Source organism: Coregonus clupeaformis, chromosome 29 (assembly GCF_020615455.1).
Source record: "Coregonus clupeaformis isolate EN_2021a chromosome 29, ASM2061545v1, whole genome shotgun sequence".
In the NCBI taxonomy this organism is placed as follows: Eukaryota; Metazoa; Chordata; class Actinopteri; order Salmoniformes; family Salmonidae; genus Coregonus; species Coregonus clupeaformis.
The window spans coordinates 35,005,416-35,027,228 of NC_059220.1; the positions used below are offsets into that span (position 1 = coordinate 35,005,416).

The 21,813-nt window shown below is 42.2% G+C and overlaps 1 protein-coding gene across 1 annotated transcript; it reads right to left on the reverse strand.

The window, feature by feature from the left end:
- Positions 1 to 12,913: 12,913 nt before the first annotated feature.
- LOC121572834 (dnaJ homolog subfamily C member 15) lies at positions 12,914 to 21,580 on the reverse strand. Its single transcript, XM_041884866.2, has 6 exons — positions 21,441 to 21,580; positions 20,403 to 20,454; positions 16,469 to 16,542; positions 15,461 to 15,540; positions 15,038 to 15,108; positions 12,914 to 13,329 (listed from the first exon to the last, which is right to left on the reverse strand). Exons 1-6 carry the CDS (start codon positions 21,546 to 21,548, stop codon positions 13,259 to 13,261), a joined length of 456 nt encoding a protein of 151 aa, XP_041740800.1. The 5' UTR covers positions 21,549 to 21,580; the 3' UTR covers positions 12,914 to 13,258.
- Positions 21,581 to 21,813: the final 233 nt, after the last annotated feature.

Sequence of the window (21,813 nt, forward strand, 5' to 3'; positions counted from 1 at the left end):
CTAAAATAACACATCCTGAATGAATGAAATAATCTTATTAAATACTTTTTTCTTTACATAGTTGAATGTGCTGACACATCTGTTTCTGACCGTTTGAGCAGACACATGCACATTTGTGGCCTGCTGGAGGTCATTTTGCAGGGCTCTGGCAGTGCTCCTCCTGCTCCTCCTTGCACAAAGGCGGAGGTAGCAGTCCTGCTGCTGGGTTGTTGCCCTCCTACGGCCTCCTCCACGTCTCCTGATGTACTGGCCTGTCTCCTGGTAGCGCCTTCATGCTCTGGACACTACACTGACAGACACAGGAAACCTTCTTGCCACAGCTCGCATTGATGTGCCATCCTGGATGAGCTGCACTACCTGAGCCACTTGTGTGGGTTGTAGACTCCGTCTCATGCTACCACTAGAGTGAAAGCACCGCCAGCATTCAAAAGTGACCAAAACATCAGCCAGGAAGCATAGGAACTGAGAAGTGGTTTGTGGTCACCACCTGCAAAACCAGTCCTTTATTGGGGGTGTCTCGCTAATTGCCTATAATTTCCACCTGTTGTCTATTCCATTTGCACAACAGCATGTGAAATGTATTGTCAATCAGTGTTGCTTCCTAAGTGGACAGTTTGATTTCACAGAAGTGTGATTGACTTGGAGTTACATTGTGTTGTTTAAGTGTTCCCTTTATTTTTTTGAGCAGTGTGTGTTATATATATATATATATATATATATATATATATATATATATATATATACAGTGGGGGAAAAAAAAGTATTTAGTCAGCCACCAATTGTGCAAGTTCTCCCACTTAAAAAGATGAGAGAGGCCTGTAATTTTCATCATAGGTACACGTCAACTATGACAGACAAAATGAGAAAAAAAATCCGGAAAATCACATTGTAGGATTTTTTAATGAATTTATTTCCAAATTATGGTGGAAAATAAGTATTTGGTCACCTACAAACAAGCAAGATTTCTGGCTCTCACAGACCTGTAACTTCTTCTTTAAGAGGCTCCTCTGTCCTCCACTCGTTACCTGTATTAATGGCACCTGTTTGAACTTGTTTTCAGTATAAAAGACACCTGTCCACAACCTCAAACAGTCACACTCCAAACTCCACTATGGCCAAGACCAAAGAGCTGTCAAAGGACACCAGAAACAAAATTGTAGACCTGCACCAGGCTGGGAAGACTGAATCTGCAATAGGTAAGCAGCTTGGTTTGAAGAAATCAACTGTGGGAGCAATTATTAGGAAATGGAAGACATACAAGACCACTGATAATCTACCTCGATCTGGGGCTCCACGCAAGTTCTCACCCCGTGGGGTCAAAATGATCACAAGAACGGTGAGCAAAAATCCCAGAACCACACAGGGGGACCTAGTGAATGACCTGCAGAGAGCTGGGACCAAAGTAACAAAGCCTACCATAAGTAACACACTACGCCGCCAGGGACTCAAATCCTGCAGTACAAAACGTGTCCCCCTGCTTAAGCCAGTACATGTCCAGGCCCGTCTGAAGTTTGCTAGAGTGCATTTGGATGATCCAGAAGAGGATTGGGAGAATGTCATATGGTCAGATGAAACCAAAATAGAACTTTTAGGTAAAAACTCGTCGTGTTTGGAGGACAAAGAATGCTGAGTTGCATCCAAAGAACACCATACCTACTGTGAAGCATGGGGGTGGAAACATCATGCTTTGGGGCTGTTTTTCTGCAAAGGGACCAGGACGACTGATCCATGTAAAGGAAAGAATGAATGGGGCCATGTATCGTGAGATTTTCAGTGAAAACCTCCTTCCATCAGCAAGGGCATTGAAGTAGAAACGTGGCTGGGTCTTTCAGCATGTCAATGATCCCAAACACACCGCCCGGGCAAAGAAGGAGTGGCTTCGTAAGAAGCATTTCAAGGTCCTGGAGTGGCCTAGCCATTCTCCAGATCTCAACCCCATAGAAAATCTTTGGAGGGAGTTGAAAGTCTGTGTTGCCCAGCGACAGCCCCAAAACATCACTGCTCTAGAGGAGATCTGCATGGAGGAATGGGCCAAAATACCAGCAACAGTGTGTGAAACCCTCGTGAAGACTTACAGAAAACGTTTGACCTGTGTCATTGCCAACAAAGGGTATATAACAAAGTATTGAGAAACTTTTGTTATTGACCAAATACTAATTTTCCACCATAATTTGCAAATAAATTCATAAAAAATCCTACAATGTGATTTTCTGGATTTTTTTCTTCTCATTTTGTCTGTCATAGTTGACGTGTACCTATGATGAATATTACAGGCCTCTCTCATCTTTTTAAGTGGGAGAACTTGCACAATTGGTGGCTGACTAAATACTTGTTTTCCCCACTGTATATATTTGTGAGAAAAAAAAAACATATGGGGGTTTGGAAGTGATGCAGACAATTACATTGATGGAAGTTACAATCTATCTGAAATATTAAAGCTGATCTAGCCCCCAAAAAATATATATACAGTGGGGAGAACAAGTATTTGATACACTGCCGATTTTGCAGGTTTTCCTACTTACAAAGCATGTAGAGGTCTGTATTTTTATCATAGGTACACTTCAATTGTGAGAGACGGAATCTAAAACAAAAATCCAGAAAATCACATTGTATGATTTTTAAGTAATTAATATGCATTTTATTGCATGACATAAGTATTTGATACATCAGAAAAGCAGAACTTAATATTTGGTACAGAAACCTTTGTTTGCAATTACAGAGATCATACGTTTCCTGCAGGTCTTGACCAGGTTTGCACACACTGCAGCAGGGATTTTGGCCCACTCCTCCATACAAACCTTCTCCAGATCCTTCAGGTTTCGGGGCTGTCGCTGGGCAATATGGACTTTTAGCTCCCTCCAGGACCTTGAGATGCTTCTTACGGAGTCACTCCTTAGTTGCCCTGGCTGTGTGTTTTGGGTCGTTGTCATGCTGGAAGACCCAGCCACGACCCATTTTCAATGCTCTTACTGAGGGAAGGAGGTTGTTGGCCAAGATCTCGCGATACATGGCCCCATCCATCCTCCCCTCAATACGGTGCAGTCGTCCTGTCCCCTTTGCAGAAAAGCATCCCCAAAGAATGATGTTTCCACCTCCATGCTTCACGGTTGGGATGGTGTTCTTGGGGTTGTACTCATCCTTCTTCTTCCTCCAAACACGGCGAGTGGAGTTTAGACCAAAAAGCTCTATTTTTGTCTCATCAGACCACATGACCTTCTCCCATTCCTCCTCTGGATCATCCAGGTTGTCATTGGTAAACTTCAGACGGGCCTGGACATGCGCTGGCTTGAGCAGGGGGACCTTGCGTGCGCTGCAGGATTTTAATCCTTGACGGTGTAGTGTGTTACTAATGGTTTTCTTTGAGACTGTGGTCCCAGCTCTCTTCAGGTCATTGACCAGATCCTGCCGTGTAGTTCTGGGCTGATCCCTCACCTTCCTCATGATCATTGATGCCCCACGAGGTGAGATATTGCATGGAGCCCCAGACCGAGGGTGATTGACCGTCATCTTGAACTTCTTCCATTTTCTAATAATTGCGCCAACAGTTGTTGCTTGCCTATTGTCCTGTAGCCCATCCCAGCCTTGTGCAGGTCTACAATTTTATCCCTGATGTCCTTACACAGCTCTCTGGTCTTGGCCATTGTGGAGAGGTTGGAGTCTGTTTGATTGAGTGTGTGGACAGGTGTCTTTTATACAGGTAACGAGTTCAAAGAGGTGCAGTTAATACAGGTAATGAGTGGAGAACAGGAGGGCTTCTTAAAGAAAAACTAACAGGTCTGTGAGAGCCGGAATTCTTACTGGTTGGTAGGTGATCAAATACTTATGCCATGCAATAAAATGCAAATGAATTACTTAAAAATCATACAATGTGATTTTCTGGATTTTCGTTTTAGATTCCGTCTCCCACAGTTGAAGTGTACCTATGATAAAAATTACAGACCTCTACATGCTTTGTAAGAAGGAAAACCTGCAAAATCGTCAGTGTATCAAATACTTGTTCTCCCCACTGTATATATACAAAAATAAAGAGTGGTCTTGAGGTTTGACACTCTGTCCTTCAGAATGCCTCTCCCACATACAGTACAATAGAGCCATAGATGCGGTAAAGACGTCAATGGAATGCAGACCGTGGGGGATAGAAGAAGGACGCCGGATTGGGGCACGTTCAACAAATATTAGTCAAATCCGTCATGATTGATGTATTGTAACAGGCCCACAATGTGGTTACTTACCAATTTGTAAGTCGCTCTGGATAAGAGCGTCTGCTAAATGATGTAAATGTAAATGTTACTAAAGTCCGATTTGGATATATTTGGCTATTTTCGCTGCCATATCATTTAGAAGTTGTTCCTTTTCAGGTATAGAAGAAGTGACTGATAAATGATAACTCCCTTTCGTATAAGCTGGTACCATAGCTAGCATACAGAAATCGGTGGTGGTAGTCAAAGTCGTTTTTAACTGCAATGCAGTTGATTGGTGATGATGACATGAACATGTATTGGGGTTGACATCCATAAATGTAGGCACATTTTACTAGGGGGCAATGAGGAGATTCGAGATCTTTCCCCCACGCGTTTCCATGGCATTTCCATTTTTTGGGTCAAGTTCCATTGACCTCTTTACCGCGTCTAATTAAGTGCATCTTGACATTTTAACATTGCAAACAACAGAATGCTGAATAACAGTTTCTATGCAATCTGTGTCATGTAATTCTATTGAGGGTGAGGGAGAACAGACCAGAGCGGTTGGCCTGTCTGGTGTTGTTGTTATTGTGATCAGAGCTCAGAGCAGAGACCAGTCTGTATCTCAGCATCAGTCATTGGTAAAGGATGACTCCTCACCTCATCTCCTAATACTAGCCATGTCCTCTTTTCAACCAGGATGATGTCAGCTAACCAACCCTCTACCTTGAGACTGTCATGCACACACAGAACTAGAATGAGATATCTCTATGCATGCACACTCAAATTTATCCAAAATACTCTAGAATCTAGATCATGGCAGGAGTACTTTCCCTGAGCTACACGTCCACTCTTTTGTTCTCTCACACATTCTGTTGTTGTGGACCATATGATCTTTCATCTCACTGCTTTCTGCTGCCAGTTGGAAAGAATTAGGAAATATTCAATGTGACTGCTGGATACTCTGACATATGATTTGGGTTATGTTATTGTGATATTAACAGTGGAGAGATACTAGTGGGACAGAGAGAGAGAGAGAGAGCGAGAGAGAGAGAGAGAGTCTGGATCTGATGGTGTGCTGCTCAGAGACACTTGGAGGACATTATGGCTGCAGCCCTACTGCACTTTTCTGTGTTAGCTATCTGAGAGGAGAGGAAACAGGATCAAAGACCTGTCTGTGTGCCTGTCTGCGTGCCTGTCAGTCTGTCTGTCAGAGTCTATCCACAGCAGCTAAGGAGACACCTGAGGATTCAATGCATTTAATGAGTTTTGAATGGCAAGAGTGATGGAATTCTAGAACTCAATACATTGCTCTGGAATGCAATGCTCTGTCTAGAATGTTATGAAAGATAATATGACGATAATACGGGATTCTACGCTATGACGAATCTGACTCATAACAACAGGGCATGCCACACAATACATTCCTGAGTGCATTATTGTCTCAGCGTATATCATGTGATATCTTTATACAAAACATTGGATATGTAAGGAAATAATGAACGACGTGGAAGGTGTGTTCAACGACGCGCTAGCGGAGTGGAACTGAGTTACATTATTTTCCAGAGAACACATAGAATCCGGAGTTGATGATCCCTTTTATACCATGGCTATAATTTAACACATTTGCTGCTATAAATGTGTTCATCTGCCGGTATAAATGTGTTCAACATCTACTGAAGTAGCTAGCAAGTTTACTAGATTGTTACAGTAGTTGCCGTGGTAACCAAACAAACAGACTTGCTAGTTTAGCTAACTAAACCATCAGTCCGGCTGCGTTTCAAACTCAAAGTAGACAGCCCTCGGCCCTAAACCCTCAGCCCTTGAATGACGTTTTACATCGTCACATTCGAGTGTACCAAATGCCCCTTGCCTAAGCGAGGGAGAGTGGTGATCGGAGAGGCAACGTCCTTGGTGGAAATCTGGAAGTTGAGCTTAAAAACAACCAACCTAAAGCTATTCATGTACCTAGTAAGCTAACATATCTAGCTAGCACTCCTGTCCGGTAGCTAGCTACAGTTACCCATAGCGGGCTAGCTAGTTTTATAGTTTGGTCATTTATTCCAATGAATTTCTGAATTCCCAAAAATGTGTTTATGAATCTAGTTACGTTTTATAGGCTCCTCACTACGAGGCTAACTAATTTGCCAACGATAAAATCAATGTATATATATATATATATATTTAGCAAGCTAGCTTCATAGTTTGACATGTGACTACATACATCATTTTTTGTCATTTTTAGCAGACGCTCTTATTCAGAGCGACTTTCAGTTAGTGAGTGCATACATTTGTTGTTGTTTTGTTTTCTTCTTTTTTCATACTGGCCCGCCATGGGAAACGAACCCACAACCCTGACATTTGCGTTCAATTGTGGGTCATATCAATCCCGCAAGTAACCAAAGTTCTTCACTCGCTAAATCGAGGTCCGAGGGGGCAACGTAAGTGAATTGAACCTCCACTTAAGGTGGCAATCAAACTGCATCTGGTTTCGACGGGTATTCCCCGGAGGGAAAGTGGCTAACGCCAGCTTAATTTTTTAATTTTGTATTATTATTTATTGCAACAATAATAACAATATTACACATCAGTACAGGGACATTCCTGTGAGTACAATGAAAAAAGAAAATAATAACCCCCCCATTATTAATAGTTATGATCGGAATTACAAGGAGAAGCATAATGCCATTTAACATCATCAAAGGTAAACATAGGTAATTCTGGAGATTTTATACACAACCATTCATGAATTTCAATCCATAGTTTACTAGAATGGCGACATGAAAAAAATAAAACCCCTCTATAGATTCTGAATCAGAGGAACAAAAAACACAAGGCATTTTGTCAAAATTGAATATTTTCTGCAAGAAATCATTAACAGGGTACATGGAAGAAAATATTTTAAAATGAGTTTCTTTAACTTTTGGGATAACTGGACAATTAAGGTAAAAGGTAGTCACTTTTGACCATAGTATGGGTTGGTCACTTCCATAGCAATGTAATTATAATCACCAAAAATTACTTCATTTACTGCCAATCGTATCCACTTATTGTTCAATTTTTTTATCCAAATGTTTCAAGTCATTAATTTGTAAACTTGGAAAAGTGGGAACAACCTCATAATATAACAAAGTGTTCTTAATAAGTACAAGTAAAGGAAGTGGAATTGCTTTGCAATCCTTCATATATTCTCTCTGAGTAATAGAACCATGAAATTTACCAATGAACTCATCAAACGGCAGAAACTCCCCAGTGTTGTCTAACAAATCACATACAAAATTAATACCCCTGTCAAACCAAAGGCCTTTCAAAATGGCTAGTGCAAGAGCTGAGGGGCTAAAAATAACATGTTTGGACTGCAGTCCTAGCTTGCCATTATGAAAATCGAATTCAACAATGTCAATAATGTTTTCAATTCGACTTTTGCTTTCATAAGCAGCTCAAACATAGAACATGTAAGAATTAACTATAGCCATTGAATTCTACTGTACAAATATATACTGTGCTTTATATGGAATTATAAACTGGGTGGTTTGAGCCCTGAATGCTGATTGGTTGAAAGCTGTGGTATATTTAAGCAATAAGGCCAGAGGGGGTGTGGTATATGGCCAATATACCACGGCTAAGGGCTGTTCTTATGCACGACGCAATGCAGAGTGCCTGGACACAGCCCTTAGCCGTGGTATATTGGCCATATAGCACAAACCCCTGAGGTGCCTTATTGCTATTATGAACTGGTTACCAACGTAATTAGAGCAGTAGAAATAAATGTTTTGTCATACCCTTGGTATACGGTCTGCTATACCACGGCTGTCAGCCAATCAGCATTCAGGGCTCGAACCACCTAGTTTAAAACAGACTGCATACCATGGGTATGATAAAACATTGAATTTTACTGCTCTAATTTGGTTGGTAACCAGTTTATAATAGCAATAAGACACCTCGGGGGTTTGTTGTATATGGCCAATATACCACAGCTAAGGGCTTTATCCAGGCACTCTGCATTTCGTCGCGCTAAGAACAGCCCTTAGCAATGGTAGATTGGCCATATACCACACCCCCTCAGGCATTATTGCTTAAATAATGCAAGCTCTAGAATGCCCTTCAAGCCAATCAGAAACAAGTATTCAACAATGCCATGGTATAAATACAGATACAGTTGAAGTCGGAAGGTTACATACACCTTAGCCAAATACATTTAAACTCAGTTTTTCACAATTCCTGACATTTAATCTTAGTAAAAATTCCCTGTCTTAGGTCAGTTAGGATCACCACTTTATTTTAAGAATGTGAAATGTCAGAATAATAGTAGAGAGAATGATGTATTTCAGCTTTTATTTCTTTCATCACATTCCCAGTGGGTCAGAAGTTTACATACACTCAATTAGTATTTGGTAGCATTGCCTTTAAAGTGTTTAACTTGGGTCAAACGTTTCTGGTAGCCTTCCACAAGCTTCCCACAATAAGTTGGGTGAATTTTGGCCCATTCATCCTGACAGAGCTGGTATAACTGAGTCAGGTTTGTAGGCCTCCTTGCTCGCACACGCTTTTTCAGTTCTGCCCACAAATGTTCTATAGGATTGATGTCAGGGCTTTGTGATGGCCACTCCAATACCTTGACTTTGTTGTCCAAGCTTTAACTTCCTGACTGATGTCTTGAGATGTTGTTTCAATATATCCACAGAATTTTCCTTCCTCATGATGCCATCTATTTTGTGAAGTGCACCAGTCCCTCCTGCAGCAAAGCACCCCCACAGCATGATGCTGCCACCCCCGTGCTTCACGGTTGGGATGGTGTTCTTTGGCTTGCAAGCGACCCCCTTTTTCCTCCAAACATAACGATGGTCATTATGGCCAAACAGTTCTATTTTTGATTCATCAGACCAGAGGACATTTCTCCAAAAAGTACCATCTTTGTCCCCATGTGCAGTTGCAAACTGTAGTCTGGCTTTTTTATGGCGGTTTTGGAGCAGTGGCTTCTTCCTTGCTGAGCGGCCTTTCAGGTTATGTCGATATAGGACTCGTTTTACTGTGGATATAGATACTTTTGTACCTGTTTCCTCCAGCATCTTCACAAGGTCCTTTGCTGTTGTTCTGGGATTGATTTGCACTTTTCGCACCAAAGTACATTAATCTCTAGGAGACAGAATGCGTCTCCTTCCTGAGCGGTGTGACGGCTGCGTGGTCCCATGGTGTTTATACTTGCGTACTATTGTTTGTACAGATGAACGTGGTACCTTCAGGCGTTTGGAAATTTCTCCCAAGGATGAACAAGACTTGTGGAGGTCTACAAACTTGTCTGATTTCTTTTGATTTCCCCATGATGTCAAGCAAAGAGGCACCGAGTTTGAAGGTAGGCCTTGAAATGCATCCACAGGTACACCTCCAATTGACTCAAATGATGTCAATTAACCTATCAGAAGCTTCTAAAGCCATGACATCATTTTCTGGAATTCTCCAAGCTGTTTAAAGGCACAGTCAACTTAGGGTATGTACATTTCTGATCCACTGGAATTGTGATACAGTGAATTATAAGTGAAATAATCTGTCTGTAAACAATTGTTGGAAAAATTACTTGTGTCATGCACAAAGTAGATGTCCTAACCGACTTGCCAAAACTCTAGTTTGTTATCAAGAAATTTGTGGAGTGGTTGAAAAACGAGTTTTAATGACTCCAACCTAAGTGTATGTAAACGTCCGACTTCAACTGTAACTGCCTAAATAAAGGAAACACCAACATACAGTGTCTTAATAAGGCGTTGGGCCACCACGAGCCGCCAGAACAGCTTCAATGTGCCTTGGCATAGATTCTACAAGTGTCTGGATGCGACACCATTCTTCCACGAGAAATTACATAATTTGGTGTTTTGTTGATGGTGGTGGAAAACGCTGTCTCAGGCGCCGCTCCAGAATCTCCCAGGAGTGGTTGAGATCTGGTGACTGAGACGCACACACCATAAGATCTCTTCTTCTAGCCATGGTAGCCAAAATAATGGGCAACTGGGCATTTTTATACATGACCCTAAGCATGATGGGATGTTTTTAATTGCTTAATTAACTCAGGAACCAGACATGCGAAGAAGCACAAGCTTTCAATATACTTTGTATCCCAGAGCCCTGCATATTTATAGTGCACAAGCTGTTAAAAAGAGTTTTTACGAGGTGTGGGTTATAAAGGTTAGTCATTTCCCCTCTCTCCAGCATGGCAGTTCCGCACAGATGCAGAAGCTTGACAAAACAAACCTTTTGGACAGCAGGAAGCTGGCAAAGCAAAATCTTTTCACACGTGGTAATGGAAAGATACCCTGATGGAGAGGACTGGGGAGAGGGTGGGGGGCAGTGGGAGAGAGGGGACAGGGAGAGAGAGGCTAGCTCAGGAGGGCCATGTGGTTTCTTCACAGGGAGAGGAACAGCTAGAAATAGACCCATCCACAGGAGGGACAGCAGAGCAGAGATCAGCCAAGCACACAGAGCCCTGACCTTCATTACAGCAACACACAAACAGTGCATACACTACCACACACACATGACACTTACCCTCTACATCAGGGATGGGCAACTTGCTTTTTGTAGGCCCACGGACCAATACAAAAATGAGTTCCGTTTTTTTGTGGCCCCCACCCCCATCAAAGTTGCCCATCCCTACTATACATGATAATCAATAGCTTCCCAACAGAGACGGACATGGTTCACTGTAACATCATTTGGGAACTGCATTCTCCCAGGACGAGTTGTATTTTAATGATGCGTAGCTAAATCATGCTGGAATGAAGGCATGTGCAACACGGTGCAGATTACATGGTTGTCTAGCCCTCCTCTTCGACATGTGGAAAAACCTTCTACTGCAGGCTACTGGTGAAATGGCTCTCATTTAAAAAGTGAAATGTCACCATTCACCGCAGGAGCTTAAAAAACAGCTCTTACCCAATGTTCCCTCTCTCATCAGAACCTGCAGCACTGTTAATAGTTTACTACAATGGCATCTCAGCGCAGAAGAAAGGGACTAATCACAGAAACACAATAATGAGTCATTGATTACCATTACAGAAAATGTTTTATTCAGCAACCTTTGATAAATTACTACCTGCGTTGTTCACACACACTGCTCAGCTAGGCTTGGTCTCTGTTGTCCATTCATACAGGGTTAATTTCACAGCGGCCATAATGTCTTTACCACACAGAGGAATAAAAAGGTAAAAGGAAAAAATGTATTTAGTCAACCACCAATTGTGCAAGTTCTCCCACTTAAAAAGATGAGAGAGGCCTGTAATTTTCATCATAGGTACACATCAACTATGACAGACAAATTGAGAAACATTTTTCCAGAAAATCACATTGTAGGATTTTTAATGAATTTATTTGCAAATTATGGTGGAAAATAAGTATTTGGTCACCTACAAACAAGCAAGATTTCTGGCTCTCACAGACCTGTAACTTCTTCTTTAAGAGGCTCCTCTGTCCTCCACTCGTTACCTGTATTAATGACACCTGTTTGAACTTGTTATCAGTATAAAATACACCTGTCCACAACCTCAAACAGTCACACTCCAAACTCCACTATGGCCAAGACCAAAGAGCTGTCAAAGGACACCAGAAACAAAATTGTAGACCTGCACCAGGCTGGGAAGACTGAATCTGCAATAGGTAAGCAGCTTGGTTTGAAGAAATCAACTGTGGGAGCAATTATTAGGAAATGGAAGACATACAAGACCACTGATAATCTCCCTCGATCTGGGGCTCCACGCAAGATCTCACCCCGTGGGGTCAAAATGATCACAAGAACGGTGAGCAAAAATCCCAGAACCACACGGGGGGACCTAGTGAATGACCTGCAAAGAGCTGGGACCAAAGTAACAAAGCCTACCATCAGTAACACACTACGCCGCCAGGGACTCAAATCCTGCAGTGCCAGACGTGTCCCCCTGCTTAAGCCAGTACATGTCCAGGCCCGTCTGAAGTTTGCTAGAGTGCATTTGGATGATCCAGAAGAGGATTGGGAGAATGTCATATGGTCAGATGAAACCAAAATAGAACTTTTTTGGTAAAAACTCAACTCGTCGTGTTTGGAGGACAAAGAATGCTGAGTTGCATCCAAAGAACACCATAACTACTGTGAAGCATGGGGGTGGAAACATCATGCTTTGGGGCTGTTTTTCTGCAAAGGGACCAGGACGACTGATCCGTGTAAAGGAAAGAATGAATGGGGCCATGTATCGTGAGATTTTGAGTGAAAACCTCCTTCCATCAGCAAGGGCATTGAAGATGAAACGTGGCTGGGTCTTTCAGCATGACAATGATCCCAAACACACCGCCCGGGCAACGAAGGAGTGGCTTCGTAAGAAGCATTTCAAGATCCTGGTGTGGCCTAGCCATTCTCCAGATCTCAACCCCATAGAAAATCTTTGGAGGGAGTTGAAAGTCTGTGTTGCCCAGCGACAGCCCCAAAACATCACTGCTCTAGAGGAGATCTGCATGGAGGAATGGGCCAAAATACCAGCAACAGTGTGTGAAAACCTTGTGAAGACTTACAGAAAACGTTTGACCTGTGTCATTGCCAACAAAGGGTATATAACAAAGTATTGAGAAACTTTTGTTATTGACCAAATACGTATTTTCCACCATAATTTGCAAATAAATTCATTAAAAATCCTACAATGTGATTTTCTGGATTTTTTTTTCTCATTTTGTCTGTCATAGTTGACGTGTACCTATGATGAATATTACAGGCCTCTCATCTTTTTAAGTGGGAGAACTTGCACAATTGGTGGCTGACTAAATACTTTTTTCCCCCACTGTATATGTTTTAATTAGTTATTCTATGGAATATTATTATCTTGTATCTTATGGTATAGTGTATTTACAACAGACTGTACAGTAGACATGTTGACTTTTATAAAGCTATAACTACAGGTGACCTTCAACTTGAAAGATAACCTTTCCTGAACGAGGATTCGGAATAGTCCATTGGTGCAGTAGGACTGCTTCTGGGGATGGTAATGTGTTAGGGCTAGAATAAATAGATCTGTAGTATACTGTAGTCCAGGAGGTCAGAGGGGTGATGGGGGCTGTAGTTTTTATTAGCGGCGTTGGTCTTTATCCAGTATGTCCTTAGCCTCATTGATCTTGGCGGCCATGTATGGAGATCCACCTGGAGAGAGAATACACATCCGCTTCTCATCAATACCGGTCTGTTTCACCCCCCCCCCTCCATCCCTCACACCCCTCTATCTATTCCATGTGAAAACAATATAACGCAGTCTACACATGACATGCAAGCTGTTTCCCAGACATTCAGTCACACCAACCCAATGCCCTCTCAAAACCCCCTCAGTGACATCTACTGACTGACACAACCAGTCTATGTAGAGGTCAGGTGTAGAGGACTACAGTAGGCTCAGTCATTACCCGTCTCAGTCACATCCAATCACCTTCTATAGCTGCTTGGCCTGCCGGCACTGTGCATTAACACACGGTGGAACACTAATCACTATAGAGCACAGGGAATAGGTGTATGCTGAGCTAGCACAAACTGAGGTTGGGTTGCATCCTAATAGTCTAAAGTGACTTCCTCTCCTCGTCTCTTACCCTTCACCACACTGCTCTGAAAACACATGCTAGAGGTGTGTGTGTCCTGAGGCAGAGTGGTCTGCTCAGCTCACAGGGTCAATGAGTACAGCATCCTGGGAGTAGTAGTCTGCTGTGTGACACTACCAAGACAGCCTGAAGGGCACAGGTGTGTGTGTGTGGCACAACACTTCCTTAGTAGCCATGTGTGTATACTGCCCTCTCTAGGTGGTGTGTAGTGTGTCAGCAGAAGCAGTACTGTGTGTGTGTGTGTTTAGGGTAATAAATGAGACTGTTAGGGAGTGTTTGCAGTGACAGAGAGCAGGGCCTGATGAAGGCCTCAACTAGTCTGCTAATCAGTCACTGACACACAGAGCCGGCCCGGTACGGCCTTCAGCACTCACAAGGAAAGAAAGATACTAAAAACAGGGCTAGAGGGCCTAGAGAGGCAGAAATAGAGAGCAGTCTGTCGAATCACTTCCTGAAATCTCGTCATCTTGCTCACTGAACCTTATTGGCTCACAGACAGGAACTAATGAGAGGTAATTAGCCAAATCATTCCAACACATTACTCTGACCAGGAATCAGTCAACTCTTTCCTGCCCAGACCCAGCTGACTGACAGACCATCTGTGGGTTATTACCCTCTCTCCTCTATCGATGTCCCAGTAACCAAACACATGCAAATTAACTATAATTTAAACTGTGCTACCTCCTACTGAAACAGAACACAAAAATCCATATCCAAGGATGACAGTATTGATGGATGTGACTACAGGTGACCCTACAGAGCTTATAGCCCCATATTTCATCCCCCTATTTATTATTTGTCCCCATCTTCCGCTTTCTCTCTAACTCCTCCCTCGCTCTGTCACCTCAGCTCTTATCGCCCAGTCAGAGAGGAATCCCACAGGCCATTTCTCATTTCACACAGAGTAAAACTACCCGCTGTGTGTGTGTGTGTGTTCCTCTCAGGAGAGGGAAAAACACAGTGTGGACAAGTGTGTAAAACTAACTGCTGTGTATGTGCGTGACTTTGTATGTGTGTGTGTGTGTACACCTCTCAGGAGAGGGAGACTGAGGGAGGCCATTAACCTTGATAGAGGAGAGAGGGGCCGAGTGCACAAGCCTGACGCTGGGGAAAAACACCTTGTATATGGGTTCAATAAAGACAGGTGATATGCTGTTCACACGTGAACCAGTAATAGGAGATTATCACTGTATAATTAATTCAGTCGTCTCCAATCAATCCTTTCGCATGTCCAGTAAATATGGATTAAACTGTCAACTGACCTTTATCTGGGTGGTTGAGGACCATGATCCTCCGGTGGGCATCTCTCACCTTGGACTTGGTGCTGGTCGGGCTACAGGGGGAGAGAGATACAGGATTGGGGTTAGAAGAATGTACTACATATGGCTACACACAGACAACACATATTTAGAGCAGGATTACACCACCACCTAGTGGTCAAATCACATATTCACAAGTTGCAGTAAGAACATCCAGTTCTTCTGACCACTAAACTATTCAGAGGTGTTCTGTTCTCTCCCTAATGTGATTGACAGTGTGAAATTAAACTAAACCAGGAAGAGAGATGACTAATATAAACCCACCAAAGACCCAGAGAAATCAAACGCAGACTGAAATAGAAACATGTGCGCACACACCCTCACAAACAGGCGAGCATGACACACACACACTTTCGCCAGTCTTACCTGATACCAAGGATGAGGCTAGCTTCTCTTTTAGTCATCTTCTGGTCAAACCCTCCTTTATAGTAGTGGGATGAGAAGGCCTGGAGAGAGAGGAGAGATATTAGTACTGAAAGTACACACACACACACACACACACACACACCTAGAAATCATTCAACTCACCCACTAGAAAGGTATCCTTTTTTACTCAGTGTAAATACTTAGAGTAAGAAGGGTGGAAGTGCATTCTGTGGTACATAGGGTTCAATAACTCCCTTCGGTCACGCACTGCCTCATTGTCACACAGTACACACTGGGAGAAACTGCCAGACATACACACACACAGTGTGAGATCTGATCACTTATCCATCTCACGTCACGCACTGCTTTAATCATACACACACACTAGAAGGAATGACTGTTTCTCTCTCACACACACACACACACACACACAAAGTGAGTCATCAAGAAGTGCAGCTATGCATCTGCCCTTTCTGACCCCTTCCTGTCCTCCAACTGAACATGGCTACACAAAACACGCCAGGGTCAGGGGGAGGTGAGAGAGGGCAGTGGGTGCATCACCCTGTCTGGGAACCTGATGTGGAGCCTTTGGTCTGTGGAGTAATAACTCAGGTGCAGTAGGGGGAAACTGAAGACCATGATTCAGTCCACCCACTAACCACCCTACAGACAGTCAGTGGAATAAATACTACACCACAAACATGCAACCAAACATTGGTGCTTGGTGACTATCTGATGGGGCAATACATGAAACCCCCAGATTTGCAAATGTGCGTCCGTAGGGTGGTGGGAGAGTTTTCTGCAAAACCAGTGGGTGTCATCGTTGATCATGCATAGTTTTAGAATACAGTGTACCAAGACATGCAAACAATTAGTAGGAGTTCATTAGAAGTTGCCCCAAAAAACATATAGGTCTACATGGTTAGATATGTTTTCATCTCCTCTTAGGATTGCGGTACCGTCCTAGACGTGTGGTTCACCACATAACCAAGTTAGTCGCTTACTTACTGAGGTGGGCATCTTCTTAGCAGTCTGTGACAGGACCTGTCCTAGAGGCTTCCACAACTGGAAGGCATAACGACCTGAAACATAAACACAGTACATATTTGTCCTACACACACAGACCCCTTTTCACTGGTCACCACAGTTCTATGTTCTTGTCCTGTCTAATATGTATCGGAGTGTGTGTGTGTTATCGGTGTGTACTGGGTCAGTGTTTGTGTTGGTAAACTGTCATAAGCTGTGGTCACTCTCCAAACCCACATACAGCCAGTCAGCATCTACACCCTGCCAAACATTTTCTGTTTATATACTCCACACACACACACACAGACACACACAGCAGAAAACATCTCTGGAGGAGCTGCTTTCCAAGAGAAAAACACTAAACCACTCAGTCACGTATGAGAGCCACGCTGCTAAGCTCAGGGAGTAATCAGGGCATTATTTATAACCTGATGACTGACATGTTCTGAGTGGGCGGAGTAAATCCACTACTCCACCTCCAGGAAGTTCTGTTTTCCTAAAACTACAAAGCTGAAAGTCCTTCAACCGTGGAGGGACCGCACACACGCACGTGCACGGCTGGCCTGCTGCTGGCCTTTCCATGTACATAGAGAGGATAATTAGACTGTGCTGTTCCTCAAAGCCGCCACAACAACTAATGACCTCACATCACTCGAACCCTGTGGCAACTGGCAGACCACACACTGCCTTACTATTAACCATGATACAATACGGCTGTGCTGACTGACACTCTTGTACCAATGCTGATAATGGCATAGTGCCTATTCACTGCTGCGCTCTGCAAGATAACCCGATAACGGCACTTTATCACTATACAGAATGACTGGAAGATCATAATATACTGTTTTGTAAGACATCTAACTTCCTGAATAACCAAATAACCTGGGTGTGTGATTGCTACAGATTGTACGCCAGATAATGTGATAACCAAAGATTTTTGGTGTCTATTACTGGACGTTACAGGTTTGTCCATACAAACCGCTGCCATAAATTCGACAACTAACCTGGTATTGGCGATACACTCTTCGTTCTCGATTCTGGAAAACGTATATTATATGTGTCAGTGTACAGTTGCAGGTGGTTCTACAAACACCAGAGAAAACTCAGAAAGATAGTAAATCCATGTTTTGTGTCGAGTGAGATATCCTTCTTGCATGTGTGTAGCGTTGCATAAAAATGATTAGTTCCTGCAAAATGCTGGGAAATGCTAGATGTGTGGCAGCTAAGATGGTGAGGAACGGCCTCTTGCGGTACAAAACATGGATTTATCACCTGCAACTGTACACTGACATTTGTGACTTGTTTCAGGGAACTAGGCGTTAGTCGCACGTCACTACTTCACAGGAGAGGCATTTGAACATAAGCATTTATTTTTGATCAAAATAAACTGGAACATGTTAACTTTCATGAGCCTTAATAACAAACTTGCATGCCATCTGTACATACGAATAAAACATTTCAATTGTGAGTCTGGTTGGTTTAGCCAGTGAAAAAGACAGGAACCTTCCCGCTAGCCATGATTGGCTGAGAAAATGGATGGGCTGGACATGCCGAGAGAGGAGTTCGGATTGGTCTGCCATGTAGCTTGCTACTGTCTATAACATGAGCTGCTCAGTATGTGTAGGTAAGCCTTTCTAACGCGGCTTTTTTGAAAGATGTCACGAAAAACTGCAAAAGTGTTGCTAATGCTCTCCACTTCTCTCTGACTCTGAAAATGAATCAGACGATGAGGAAATCCCTGATTTAGGTAAAAACATTTTTCATTGAACCAGACAGTCTTCTGAAACGGCGATCAAGTGTTGTCAAGGAAGAAGTTGACCAAGTTTTAAAATCAGTGGAATGCCCGGAGTATGATAGCAGAGTATGATAGCTAAGGAGATGAAGAAAATTCTGGCGTTTGATTGCAAATATGCGGAGGGAGTTGAAAAAAGAACACACAGAAGGCTGTTGTATAAAACACCTGTCTCCAGATTACATCTTCAAACTAACCGCAACCATGGCATCTGTAACAGAGAGGGAGAAGCGTTCATCCATGTATACGGGTAAGAGATTCTAGCTAGCTACATTTTCGGAGATTATACATATCTAATTTTGTCAGAAAGTCATTTTCATTGCAAGTTAAAGTGTACTGTTAGCTAGCTAGCTAACGTTAGCTGGCTGGCTCGCTAGCTAACTTCACGTGTATGATCTGTGTAGTAATATTATTTTTATCTCAAAAAGCATTGCTAGTTATAGCCTAATGTTAGCTAGCTAACATTGAACCTAGTTGGTTAGCTTTAGCTACCTGCAGATTCATGCATGGTAGTAATGTTATGAGTTGGGATTATGGTTAATTGTAGCCTAATGTTAGCTAGCTAACATTGAACCTAGTTGGTTAGCTTTAGCTACCTGCAGATTCATGCATGGTAGTAATGTTATGAGTTGGGATTATGGTTAATTGTTTAGCTTGCTAGCTACATGTCTAAACAAAAGACTCCACTATGCAAGTAACCATTTCACTGTACCGTTTACACCTTCTGTATCCTGTGCATGTGACAAATAACATTGATTTTATATAGTGTGTGTTTACCAGAGACGGTAATGTGAAGAACAACATGACCTGCATCAAAGTCAAATTAGGATGTAATTAAATTTGTCATTTAGCAGACGCTCTTATCCAGAGCGACTTACATTATTATTATTATTTTATTTTTTTTCATACTGGCCCCCCGTGGGAATCGAACCCACAACCCTACATCCCTGCCAGCCATTCCCTCCCCTACCCTGGACGACGCTGGGCCAATTGTGCGCCGCCCCATGGGTCTCCCGGGCGTGGCCGGCTACGACAGAGCCTGGATTCGAACCAGGATCTCTAGTGGCACAGCTAGCACTGCGATGCAGTGCCTTAGACCACTGCACCACTCGGGAGAACGTAATGTTCGGCCAACGAGACAGTGTCCAAGTTCTAAAATTCTCTGGTAGAATGCCCTGCTTTTATTTCGTCACACTCACAACCGTAAGCTATTTCTGCAATTAGCTTGGCATTAACTTGTAAATAAGCTAAAGTTAAGACGTTGTCAGCTATGATATGGTCATTATTTGAACTGGCTAACCAGCTAACTTAACGTTAGCTAACAAGCTAGAAATGAACAATTTTTTTGTTTTACAAAGTTGCCTTTAGTTGCCTGGTTTGCTAGATTGACATATACTAAATTCATTTTTAAACAGATGGGTTTATTAGTGTTAAAATACAGTAGTTATGCTATTTTGGACCACCAGGCTGCTGATGTCATGCAGCCTGTCTTTTTCATAACGACAACGACAAGTTTGATGTCGGATGACAATAGAATGTTCATGATGTCACTGCGACAACTGTCTGCAGACATGTCGCTAGACGTAGTATAAACCAGCCTTTAGACTTGAAATCTTTGGTCGTTTAGTACACTACCTTACTCACTCTGTTTAGCACATGTGAATCCTTAAAGAGATGGGTGGAGCTAAGGCTTAAGAGGGTGTGAACGTTGATGAATGTGTGTAGACAAAGAAAAGCTCTCCAGTAGGTGTACCAAAACATTCAAAGGCCATTTTCTCAAAAGTGTGGTTACAAGTTTAACTTTCAAAGCAGAATTACTTTCCCATTGTTCCTCAACTGTAGTGTATGATATACCATTTTCTAGCTCTTTTATCCAATGTAAAAAAACACTTTCAAATTTTGCTACATAAGACCCAATCTGTCACATTTATAAGAAAACTGTTTTCCAGAATCGAGAACGAAGTGAGTATCGCCAATACAAGGTAAGTTAAAGAATTTATGGCAGCGGTTTGTATGGGCAAACTTGTAATGAACACCAAAAATCTTTGGTTATATCACATTATCTGGCGTACAAACTGTAGCAAGGTGTGTGAGTGTGCATATTATATGTTTGCTATTTCTTACCTGCAAAGCCTGCAGCAGCAACACCAAGGCCAACCGCTATCAGAGTACCACCCTGAATATACAGAACAATATCAATACAACAATCCATCAGTCAACAACAGTGGTGTAAAATACTTCAGTGAATATAATTTAAAGTTCTACTTAAGTAGTTTTTTTAGGGTATCTGTACTTTACTATTTATATTTCTGACAACTTTTACTTCACTACATTCCTAAAGAAAATCATGTACTTTTTACTCCATACATTTTGCCTGATACCCAAAAGTATTCGTTACAATTTTTTTTAATGCTTAGCAGGACTGGAAAATGGTTCAATTCACGCACTTCTCAAGAGAACATCCTGGTCATCCCTACTGCCTCTGATCTGGCGGACAAACTAAACACACATGCTTCGTTTGTTAATTATGTCTGAGTGTTGCTGTTGGGAGTGTGCCCCTGGCTATCCGTAAATACAATTTTAAAAAAGAAAAATGGTTCCGTCTGGTTTGCTTAATATAAGGAATTTGAAATGATTTATACTTTTACTTTTGATACTTAAGTATCAAAAGTAAATGTAATTGCTAAAATATACTTAAGTATATTTAAAACCAAATACTTTTCCTCAAGTAGAATTTTACCGGGTGACTTTCAATTTTACTTGAGTCATTTTCTATTAAGGTATCTTGACTTTTACTCATGTATGACAATTGGGTACTTTTCCCACCGGTCAACAACAACAACGGAAAAAAAAAATAACGCTGTTTTCTTTGCAAGCCTGAGTCACTCAGCCGGCTGATTAAATCACAGTATGTTACATGACATTCAACTTACTGGCGATTGCTAGATTCATCACCGTGAATGCACAACCTTGATCACATTGTTGTCTGTGATGGGGAACCAACATTTGCTTTCTGTTGCTAGTACTGTAGCTATCCACCAGCTAATTGCTAGTCAATAGAAGGTTCTGGCATTAGCTAGCTAGCTTAGCTGCAGGCTTGTGTAATAACCAGAGCTTGTTATCCACCAAAAAATCTAACAACAAAAGAACGTATATACTTACAAGTCTTTTGTCGATTTCTGTTTCGCTCCTGATTTGAGATTGAGAATTGTATTCAGTGTATCGCATAGTTTCGCCTTCAACAGATACCCTGCTTCCAGCATTCGCCATGCTGCCGCTGTCACTTGAAGGACACAACTATGGAGCGTCTGAGGGGACAACCAGAGTCAATTGAAAAACCATTTCGTAATACAGAATGAACAGGTGATCTACCTTGCGCAAGATTGTGGAAATCTGCTAAATGTAAATAAATCAATGAACCACATAAAAACAAACAAGTTAAATGTTATAAAATATACAGGTGACATAGTGGGATAATTCGCATAGATGGCAGTAGCCTAATACATTTTTATTTGCTCCTAGGGAATTTTTATCT

What these genes read in the sequence shown, in the direction of transcription:
- LOC121572834 (XM_041884866.2), bottom strand. Translation starts at nt 21,548, where the DNA reads ATGGCGAATGCTGGAAGCAGGGTATCTGTTGAAGGCGAAACTATGCGA. An exon ending in CAGAAATCGACAAAAGACTT is followed by an intron (nt 20,455 to 21,440) that starts GTAAGTATATAC and finishes CTGTATATTCAG; the next exon opens with GGTGGTACTCTGATAGCGGT. An exon ending in AGCCTCATCCTTGGTATCAG is followed by an intron (nt 15,109 to 15,460) that starts GTAAGACTGGCG and finishes CTCCCCCTGTAG; the next exon opens with CCCGACCAGCACCAAGTCCA.